Source organism: Idiotropiscis lumnitzeri, chromosome 15 (assembly GCF_059441095.1).
Source record: "Idiotropiscis lumnitzeri isolate Australia: NSW breed Sydney's pygmy pipehorse chromosome 15, RoL_Ilum_1.0, whole genome shotgun sequence".
In the NCBI taxonomy this organism is placed as follows: Eukaryota; Metazoa; Chordata; class Actinopteri; order Syngnathiformes; family Syngnathidae; genus Idiotropiscis; species Idiotropiscis lumnitzeri.
Window position 1 is genome coordinate 9,501,691 of NC_142405.1, and position 11,693 is coordinate 9,513,383.

Below are 11,693 nucleotides of genomic sequence, written 5' to 3' on the forward strand. Positions count from 1 at the left end.
ATTCATTATTAATTAATTATAATTCGTCCGCTTGTTAATATTAATGAAGAAATTTCAACTTAGCACATCAGAATGTGCAGGTGAACTACTACGTTGTGTATGGCCATTTTCTCAGCATCATCATTTTTACTGGATCTTGGAGAACCTCAATTTGTATTGAAATGTTGTGCTGTGTTCCACTTAATGGTTTCTTACCAGCAATGTGACTAAGTCGTTTCTTTGCTGCACACATGGACCAGAATGTATTTTTGCCTGCACCCTATGCTGGAGGTCATTAAATTGTTGTGGTGCATTTCTAGCCATGTTAAATGTTTATGTATCACCACAAAAAGCTTGAGTATTAATTTAAATAATTTTTGTCTTAGTAACTAATGGTGTCGTGGTACACTGATTGAGTTGTCCGCTCACTAGGCAGTTCCCACCCAGTGATGGTGTAAATTGAAGCGTGAATGGTTGTTTTTTTTTTTGTTTGATTTTGCTGTCATGTATTTTCTTTTTACGTGGTTCTATTGTTGTTTTAATAATAATATTTGTTTTTTTCCCCCTAGATCTTACCAAATCTGCCACCCTAGCAGCCAAAAGGTCTGCAGACTCTCCACTCAGCCGACCCTCTGCAACAATGAAATCAATAAAATCTGAGACACCTAAACCAGCTTCAAAATCAGACAGTATAGCCAAAAGGCCAATTGGAAGTAAAGTTGCAGACACAAAGACACCAAACCGTTCCAAAACACTAGAGAACAAGTCCACACCTTCCAAGGATGCATCAAAAACCAAAACAGTGGCAACCAAGAATACAAGTGCCAAGAAAACTGTGGGCAGCAGCACCCCGACACCTGTGAAACGTGGACCCAAAGCAGAAGAAGCTGGTGTAACTGGAAAGGAAATTGCTGCTGCTGTAGCTGCTGCTGCAGCAATTGTGAGTGCGGCAGCGACCATTGTAGGGTCAGATGAGCCCCAATCAACTGCAGAAGTAGCCTTGGTGGAATCTTGTGGAGAAAATACAGAACAAATGCCACCTCAGATCCCAGCAGCCTTTGCAGTACAGGGAATAACTTCAGATCCCACTCCAGACTCATCACCAGAAGAAGTGCGTGAACTAACACCAGAAATCCAACAAGAAAAAATACAAGAACCAAGGCAAGAACCCACACCGGAACCTATACGAGAAGCTACACCAGAACCCATGAGAGAACCATCACCAGAGCCCATATCGCAACAAACACCAGAATGTATCAGAGAACCTACTCCAGAATTTTTACGAGAACCTACTCCAGAGCCTGTCAGAGAACCATCACCAGAGCCCATACCACAACCGACACCAGAATATATCAGAGAACCTTCTCCAGAGCCTGTCCGAGAACCAACACCAAAGCCCATACCACAACCAGCAGCTGAATCCATTCGAGAACCTACACCAGAGCCTGTCAGAGAACCAACACCAGAACCCCAAAGAGAACAATCACCAGAACCTCTCAGAGAGTTGTCCCCAGAACCTATGAGAGAATTTACACCAGGCGCTATTCAAGAACCAACACCAGAACATGTGCGTGAGCTCACACCAGAGCCCGTCCGAGAGCTCACACCAGAACCAGTACAAGATTCAAGTCCCGAACCCTTGCGAGAGCCATCACCAGAACTCCGACAAGATCTCACACCAGAACTAGCACAAGAACCACACCATGAATCAGAGCCTGAACTACTGCGAGAATTGACACCAGAGCCCATTGATGAACAAACGCTGATTCATGCTCGCCAAATGACTCCTGAGGTCCCTGATGAAACATTCTGTCAGCCCACTGAGGAACCACACCAAGGAGCTGAATTAGCCCATGAACCAGACTTTAATTATCAACAGCCAGGTCAAAATTACCCTTTCAAATATGAACAGCCTGCAAGTGAATCAGTCCCTTCCCTCGGAACTACCATCATGTCTCCGCCCTGTTCCCCACCAGTCTCGTTTTCTCAAGATACAGAATTTCAGAATCCCTCTGCCCTACTCAACATGCATATGCAACCAGATCCCTGGAATAGAAATCAGTGTGATATAGATCCCCAGGCATCTCACAGTATGATGAACATCCCGACCGAGGATTATAATAACCAGGATGAGGAATGGGAGACAAGGAAAAATGATGAGGAAACAGAAGAAGATGATAAAGAGAATCTGATGACTTCCACTGCCCCTTCTACGGAGACCTTCTGTATGATGGCACAACCTCAAGTTTTTGGTGCCTCCGCCATGGAGGATTTTACTTCCACGGGCATGCTGTCGCCTCATGAAAGGGAAGTCGCGGTGGAAAAAGCCGATGAAGAAATAAATGAAGATGATGATGAGGATGAAGAAGATGAAGAACAGAGACGACTGGGCCATCAGCTCTCCTCCATGATCACTGATATGAGCACTTCTCAGCCCTCGGACGAGTTCCAAATCAGACCTTCAGCTTTCGGTGGTTCTACCGGCTGGCACTGTGATGACTTGCTGTCAGGAATGGACTCTGAGGACGTCAGCAGCTGCACCAGCAGCCGACAGCAGGGCGTTTCTGACTTCAGCAGCACCCAGCACACCGCACTGTTGGAAGGTACTCAGAGCTCAGATGCCCTGATCGACTCTAGCCTCCGTGGCTCCGAAGGTGATGGTAACTTCATGGGCTCTCCCAATGTTGAGACCCTAGCTAATGAAGAAGATGATGAGGAGGAGGACGAACGTGTGGATGAAATGGACTTAAGTTCAGAGAGAGCAGAGGAACATCATAAAGTGTTCCAGCAGGACGAACAAGACGAGGACGAAGAGGATGAAGATGTAGAAATGCACAGTGACGGAGTGACAGAAAGCTGTGAGAATGCGGAAGAAGACGACTTTAATGAGGGGGGACATTTAGACAACCTCAATCGCGCAGAACCTCAATCCATTGTCCCGCCTACCACTTCCTGGGGTCAGACCAACCCTTTTTCTGATACCTGGGCTCAACCTCAGCCAGCCTCGCTGCTCTCTGTCTCCTCCCCCAGCCCTATCTCCGATCATGGTGCAGGAGAGTCTGAACGCCCCACGCAGTCCCCTGCCCAAACCGGTTTGGACAGCAGTTCCCCTTTCTTGGCTCCTCTCTCAGGTCAAGACTCTGAGCAGCAGCAGTCATTCTATGAGATGGACACCTCAGTCCCTGAGGATACTTTGAATATGCTTGCTCCGGCAGCAGTCGCCATGCCCCAGTCGAGCGCGCTGAGTGGCACAGCACTGGCCGCCCACAGCGGCAGCGAGACAAGCACCCCAGAAGAACTACGCGACTATGACAGCAGTTCAGGGGTGGAATCTCGCTCAGATAAACAACATACACCTGTTCCGGCATCACTCCAGCCTGACATGGAGCAGGATCTGGGTATTCACCTGGAGAAAGGCGATGGAGAAGAGGAAGAGGCTGAGACACTGCCAGCTGATGAAGTCCTGGGAACAGGGCCCCCAACTGCTCCAGCATCTGCCCCATCTTCTCCTACAACCTCCGTAGATGATGCCAGTGATACAGAAGGGGAGATGCAGATAAATGAACCTGATGCATCCGTGATGATGGATGAAAGTGCTGCATTCGATAGCCCCACCCCGACATGCAATCTCCCTGCTCTGGATGAGGAGGCAGGAGAAACACCAGCAGGAGAGGGCGAGGAAGATGAAGGTGGGAACACTCCTCAGTCAGCAAATTCTGTGGCATCATATGGCTTTGACTGCACCACATCCAACTCCAACGCCCACTCCATGGCCGAGAGCTGCGGAAAGAGCCCAGGAATCTTCTCCCTGGAAAACGAAGAGCAGCTGCCAGAAGAGGCCAAGGACCCGTCACTCATCAAGGAGCTGACCTTGCCTTCTGCCGCCGCTGCCGCCCAAGCCGAGGACCTGCTGGGCCGACCTGTGGACCTGATGCCGTTGAGTTTTCCAGAAGATAAACAACCCAGTCTAGATGATCGCCACTACATGCTTGGGGGGGAGATTACAGCGCACCACCTGGAGGAGGTGGATCCATTGGAGGCAAGTCACCTCCTTGGGCCTCTGGAATCTGCAAATACAGATGAGAGCCAGCCGTCCTACTACTCAACCATATGCGATAAGACTGATTATCTGGAAGGTAACGTATAAGCCCCTCACAAGTACCCCCCCGGAATGCACCTTTTCCCTGCAACCCTCCCCCTTTACCTAGTGTTTGTCTTCTCTCCAGTTGGGTTAGATTACTTAGAAGAACAAAAAAAAAAAGGAGAGCAAGATATTAGGAAATTATTCTAAAAAAATGACCAAGAAGACGAAAAGGTTGACTGTAGCGATTTTTAAATGAAGGCTCCTTCACTGTTCTGGCCATGCTTTTAAGTCTCTCTTCTACTGATCCAATGTACAATAACGAAGACCATTTTCTAGTTGAATGTTCTTTCAAAGTCACGCTGCGAATTCGGTGAAGGGTATTGACTGATTGATCCAATGTGACTGAACTTTTAAACTAAAAAAAAACAACAAAAAAAAACCAAGAAAAAAAACAGAAGGAACAAAATGGACTGTATTTATCCTACCGTTTTTACCAATTAATGTCAATGTTTTTTTTTTATTTGGTTTTATTTTTAATTTTTTTCATTCTGTCAATCCCGATCCTCCCTATTTTCTGTATATACACTCAGCGTTCAGCAGCACCGTAGTAATAGTTACATGCTCCATGCTCTTTAAAAAGTTTGTTTTTGTTGCAAGGTTTTTCTCCGTCCATATCAAGGCTAGGTATTAACACTTCGACTTTGCCCGTACAGATGTGTCAAGGTAGGTATGGAAATCTTAGATTGCCGTTGATTAAGGTGAAGTTTTTACTGTATCAGGTTATGTTTTTTTTTTTTTTTTGCATAGATTGCTATGGTGTCTAACATACAGTTGCATACGGTATTCCTGGCTTTAGGTTTTTTTTCGTGGCTAGATTGCAAACCGCGGCTAGCACATCCGATGTGTCGCTGAAAAGACTAACTAGTCTATAGTTTGTGATTTGACCATGAATTGCTCATCAACTCTCTCGCAGCTTTACACCCATAGTGGACATTTGGTTAACTCTTTCAACAATATATTGCATGTTTAACTAGCAAAAAAGACTGTGTACTACCAGATAACATTCAAGGAATTCTGCTCTAGGTATATTCAGATATTAACGGTTCACGCTAGGTTGTCTCTCAAAATTCCATTAAAACATCATTGCAAGGCATTGTTCCTGTTTCTTATTTTTTCTCTGTCTTCCAGTGAATTACTACACCCCCCGTGTTTCAGTCACTGTGTATTTGTTTGTCAACACATTTATTTTCCCATGGCACCGCCTGTTCCTTCCCATGGGAATGACCGGTAAACAGGAAGTGATGCAAAATGGAATTTTGTCAAATGAAAGAATGCGGAGGTTATCCTTGTGCCCTCCAGCATGCTTCATGCCTTTTTTAGCTTGACCTGTCAACATCACATTCAGACCTCTTCTTTGGCAGGTGGCGCTCATTCTAAACAGGTTCAGAACGTGACAAATTTGGATACTTTCACTTTTGACGCACTTTGCCAACGGGTACAGGCAGTGGCAGTGTTCTGTCGGTTTAAGTAACAGCTACACACAAAAGTTCTCTTCTTTTTGGCACCAACTTGACACTAGATTTTGTAATATGCCAAAAGCATTCCTCTAGTCTACTTTTAGAAGACCAAAAATCCAGGAAAAATAGTCTCATGATTGATTGAATGGCCTCAGTGAAAATATTTTTTCCATGGAACAAAACATTTGGTATTCTTGGATCGTGATCGCAATAGTCATAAAAAAAATCTAATAAAATGAAATCCGGCAATCAAGGGGAAAAAAAGCACTGTTTGTGCTTCAAGTCAAAATATTTAGAGGGTATTTTGTCTTAACATTTTAACAAGATTTTGTGCTCTTACCCTGCACAATACATAAATATGAATTCTGGAATGTTCCCTCCTTGCACAAGCCACGTGTATGCCTCTGAATGTTGAAGTCCCCATTCATCTTCTTGCACACTCCTGTCCTGACACTCCGGAACCAGCATGTGCATATATTGTACCCGAATCCTATCCTAGTCAAGCCTGAGTTACCCGTACCGTCATGGTAATCACAAACAAGTTGTGAAAAAAAATTGGGCGGCATCAAGGTTTAAGCAAAGTGCCTTCTAGGAACACTTTGGCATTTCTTTTTGAATCTACTACATTTCCTAAATAAGAATTTGAATTTCACCCCAAATACATTTACCCTAACCATCTCTTATCATTTCTTTATTCTTAAGTATACTGAAAATAATATTAATGACATTTAAGACTTTTGCACAAGATTGCATAAGGTGACACTTCCAAAGCCAAATACCCGGATGTATGACAAAAATGCCATTTTAGATAAAATAGGCGCTCATGTGCAAAATATGTGCTTGTTATATATTTTATTTTTCATAATAAATTTCTCAATGTATAAAAAAAACACCCATCTTAAAATAAGATTTCTAACCCAACAATAAAGGGATTGTGATTTTTTTTTTATATATATTTTTTAACTGTACTCGATGCATATTTGCAGTTCTGCACCAGCATATTTGCATTTTTTTTCTTTTCTTTTTTTAAATGTTTTTGTTTTTCCCAGATTGTTTTTCTCTATTTATACAACAAACAAATAATGAATTTTTATCTGTGTTTTTTTGGGGAGAATTTGGGCCTTTTAAAAAAAATAAAAAATGGATCAATCAAGAGGTTACACAGTGTCATCACCAGTTGCCCATCCCATACATAAAGAATACATTTTGTTTGCGGCATAACCTAATTTTGCAAACATATTTCATCAAGAAAACGAGATTTCAATGTTCATTAATTCAATATATGGAGGACAATTTTCGCAAATGATCATAGTATGATATACTTAAAATACTGCCTAATTTAGACGACTGATACTTTCTTTAGTGTCATTTTGTCTTTGTTACTGCCTGTCTATCCTATTAAATGTATCGTCGGTGTAGGGAATGACTGCGGCTTCGTATGATAACAAAGACTGAGACAAGTACAAGCATTTCATTGGCTGCCCACGTTATCACGCGGAAGCAGTCATTTCTGGTGTAAAGTCATGTCAAACGCCTAAATGCTCTGCAAATATTAATGTCATTTTTCATTTTTTTGTTATGATACGTTCACCTTGTGACCAACGTCTTGGTTACTACATTTCTTTTTTTTATACGGGTTGCTAAATTCAGTAAATTCATTCTCTGTTGCACAGTGTGGAGAAACAATAATTAAGAAACCAGAGGCCTTCTTTTGACACTGAATGCAGTAAAATAACCTCAAAGCAAATAGAAAAATACTTGTTAAAATGTGTAGACTTTTAACATTTACTTCACATACTACGCTGGACTGGTTACTGAATAAACTGTTGTCATGAATGCTACTTTCCTTTGAGTTGCACCTTCACCCTGTCAGATTTCTCCTGAACCCACTACCTCCTTGTCCTTGTCGTTGTGCCACCCGTTCAGTTTCTGCATGCATCTAACGGATGCACAAAGTGATCTTGAATGTCTCACAGGAGACAAGAAGAAAGACGAAGTGGAGGACTGGCTGCAGACATGCTCTCTGGAGGACCACAGGAACCAGAACCACGCCACCGCAGTTCCCATCGCCAATGGTCACTATCTGGCACTGGTTCCAGGCAACAGGAGGCCCATCGACCCAACTGTTGCGGCTCAGTTTGCCCAAACCGAACAAGCTTACATCGACAACAATGGCGAGTGTGGTTTGCATGGGGAGCAACTTCGGAGGCTGGTGCAGCACCAGGAGAAGCTTCAAGAAATGCAGCACCGCCAAGAGCAGGAGAGGCAAAAGAGGCAGTGGTTGGAGGAGGAGCGGCTGAGGCTTGAGCAGCAGAAGCAGTTGGAGAAGCAGCGAAGGGAACTTCTTCAGCTTCAGCTCCAACAGCAGCAGCAAGAGCACCGCCATCGTCGGCAGGTTCTGCAGTGGCAACTGGAGCTGGAGCAACAGTACCGTATGCAGCAGAAACAGATCCAGCAACAGCAGCAGCTGAGAAGAAGCCCGACTGGAGTCATGCTCTCGCCATCTTCGGGTTTGTGCACCATCTATGAAGCCATGGAAACCAGCGACGAGGACGATGATGCCAGAGTAGAGCATAACAGGAACATGCAAGGAAGGAGGATGATGAAAGATTTCCACAGACAGCTGTGTCCATTGCCACCTCAGGAAGCGGAGTGGAATCAAAAGGTGGACATTGTTCAACAGCTTATCAACCAAACATTGATGATGTCTGGAAATGGAGGCTGTCCACCTCTTCTCCTCCTACCTGTGGGGACCGGTGGAACCTTGAATCGTCTAGATAGCAGCAAGTGGCCCAACTTGCTGCAACAGTTCAGTCCGCCTGCTGCTACCGTCACATCAGTCAGCAGCTACTCACCAGACGGCCAGGGGCCCTCCTCACCAGGAGACTGGACTGTGGTAGAAGTGGAAACCCAACACTAATCATAGTCAACCAGCAGGACATAGAAAAGTTTTGTCTTTCCCAACATACCTATTGGTAAATAAGGTGGCAAGATTCAGGATAGTCTTATATTTAATCCATTTAATTGTTACTAAATAATGGTTGGATCTTGAAAAGAAATGAACAAATGATATATTGAGAGAGAGCAAGATGAATGGATAACACAAAAATATTGTACAAATAGTGTAGCGTTGTATGGCTCCCTTTGAGTTTAACAGTGAGCAAATATGATTTTACCAAACAAAAAAAAAATTACTTATTTGCTTATTATGAATTATGAAATGATCCTACAGTGTTCTCTTTCTTTAGGTGTAAAAACTTGAACCTGAAATACTTCTTGTTTTCATTCATCTTCAAAATTTAATGTCAAACGAAATTCTGTGCCACCATCTGGTGCTTGAAAGTGGAATTACACCCTAAATAAACTGGAGGCAGTACACAATAGAGTTAATTACTGTACTAAAATATTTGAAAAATAGCAGGTGCTTGACCCCGAAACTTGATAATATTGTATGGGGGATTACTGTAGCTGCTACAGCCATGAAACTTCACATTAGAGGAAAAAAAAGTTCCCAGTGAGCTTTGCAGTCAAACATGATTTTTTTTTTCTCACCAACATTAGCATGACCATTACACAACAGACTTTTGGACCCATATGTAATAAAATTAAAAAAAACAGTCAACTTTCATGTGTTTTGGATAACAGCATGTAACCATGCATCTTTATTTTAGATTAAATAGCTATTAAACGTTAGCAAGCTGCCAGTTAGCTAAGCGCGGCTAGCCTACTGCAAAAGACAAACTACTGAAAAAAAACTCGTTTTATTATGTATCTTAAACAGTCCAACTATTCTTTTTATCCTCACTGCAATACTCCATGTTGTCTGAAAGTTGATGATTTTGACCATGTCTTAAATTCAGTGACATGACCGCAATGATTTACTATATTTAGCATCTCTTTATTTTAGACAACAGTGGACTGTGTCATTGATCCGGATATGCATATCACGACCTGTTAAATAGGATCAGCATGCATTCCTACGAAACTAGTCTTTAAATTAAAAGCGCTTTTTTATATTTACAAGTATGTTGTGTGAGAAACTCAAATGTGTGTACGGTACATACTTTATGTTATGGCCACGTCAGACACCTGTGCATTAGTGTCATGCTTTTCTTTTATTTAAATTTTTTTAAATGATTTTCTCTAAGATTATGAGGTTATACCTAGTATGTGATTCCGTGTCACCTAGCTGTGACACATTGCGATTATGTTTGACTTTAATTTCCATGTGAGTTGAAGTGTCCGTACAGGTAAGTGTCAATTGTTTATTGATGTACATTCTCGTGAACTTGTTGTGGACCACTAAACCCTTACAGTGAAGTGCGGGAAAAAAACGAGTGCTATGAAACAAACCATTGTGACCATCAAATAGGATTATTTCCACTCCGAAAAGGCTTTGGGCACACTCAACAGCATGCAGTCACTAAATGTTGCTGTGACTTCATCGGACAACCAGGATTTCATGGACCCAATAGAAGCATCAGTCATGGAGGACTGAAACGGGTTTGGGAGAGAAGAAGGCCCTCCTTGTCCTGTCATGGGAGGAGGGGACTGAATGGGCGGGTGAGGGGCTTACAAGGGTGCTGCTAGACAGGGTGGGGGTGTCAGGGGTGCAGTTGTTGTCATCCCTCTCAAATTCCAAAGCCGTCGCTTCATTTCCTGGGTCGGCCAGCATTCAGGGAGTCGCCAAGGTTACCGATGATGTCATGGTGAGGGAAGAAGGGTTTATTTGGGGATGAGACAATGCACCATTTTGGGTTGGCAGCTGGTGGGGATGGGCGGATGGGGGGGGGGGGGGGGTCCTTATTCTTTTAGGGTCATTAGGCTGAGATTTGTAAAAAAAAAAAAAATGTATGCTGTACATATATTTCACTTTGTCTTTTTAAACTATTTTGTGATTTGTGCATGCTGAAGTAGAATTTGATTATACATAATATAACACTTTAATATAGAGTTGGTGTAAAAAGTCTACACAGGCCTGTTCAAATGCTACGATTTTGTGAAATACTCAAATCAAATATTTCCAAACTTTTTCCACTGTTAATGTGGCCAAGCATTATAAGTTGTATAACTCAATTGGAAAATGTTTATAAATCTTTTCCAGAGGGGGAATTAAGTGAGATTACAAAAGTGTGCACGACTCCTGCAACGGAGGATATGTCTGTTCAAAATCAAGAAGTCACATTTAAACTCAGAAGTTCAGCTCTTCTAGTAGGCTTTTCCTCACATTTTCTTTCGCTTTTCTATAAGAAACCTGAAGGGTTTGATCTGGACTATGAAAACTATTTACCTGTTCAGTGTTGTGTTTGCACCAAACATACCTTGTGGAATTATGGCCTAAAAGCTTTGTCTTGATTTAATTACCCCATAAAACAATTCCACAAATGCCTTAGGGAGTTTCCAAGTGAAATTTTCCCCTCAGCTCATAGCCTACCTTTATGAAGATAACAGAAAATTGCGGTCACATTTTCTAAACAGCCAGTACTTGTCAGAAATTCCTGCAGCTCCTTCAATATTGCTGTCAGCCCCTTGGCAACCACCCAGACTAATACGTTTTCTTCCTATCGTTTCATCAAATTTGGAGTGACGGTCAGATCTAGGTAATGTCACTGCTGTGCCATATTTTCTCAACTTGAGGAAGACTGTCTTCATTGTGTTCCACAGCATATGCAATGCCTTGGAAATTATTTTGCACACTTCTCTTGACGGATACTTTTGAACAATGAGATTAATCTGATGCTGTCCACACTTTTAGTAGTTGATGGTGTTGTGTCTTCTACTGTTATTTCAGGTAAATAGGAATGAAGACTCAGGAATAGACGGATGGCATATGCTCTAACGCTTCTGAATAATCAGGAAACGCATACTAGAACAGCTGAAATTAGTTTGGGGTTAATCGGAGGCACTTAATGATCACAGGTGTGTGCTGACTCCCATTTTTAATGAGTTTGACCATGAAGTCCGAACATGCCCAGATATAAGAGGGTGTGCACACTTATGCAGCCACATTATTTAAATTGTGTATTTGTATTCCTTCTGTCGAAATATTTTTGTACAGCAGTCACATTAATGGTGGTAAAGTATTTATCTTAGGCAGATTTTTTTCCACTAAT

General features: G+C 42.5%; 1 protein-coding gene across 6 annotated transcripts in view; it reads left to right on the forward strand.

The window, feature by feature from the left end:
• Positions 1 to 10,142, forward strand: part of prr36b (proline rich 36b) — a 29,886-nt gene extending 19,744 nt beyond the window's left edge. For 4 of the 6 annotated variants that reach the window (XM_088316550.1, XM_088316549.1, XM_088316552.1 and 1 more), the window contains 2 exons: positions 549 to 4,115; positions 7,557 to 10,142. In XM_088316550.1, coding sequence (XP_088172676.1) covers positions 549 to 4,115; positions 7,557 to 8,500 — 4,511 coding nt within the window. In that variant the 3' untranslated portion in view covers positions 8,501 to 10,142. Of the gene's footprint in view, positions 1 to 548; positions 5,217 to 5,251; positions 7,505 to 7,556 lie in introns of those variants that run through there. The other 2 variants (XM_088316553.1, XM_088316554.1) reach the window with 2 other exon arrangements.
• Positions 10,143 to 11,693: the final 1,551 nt, after the last annotated feature.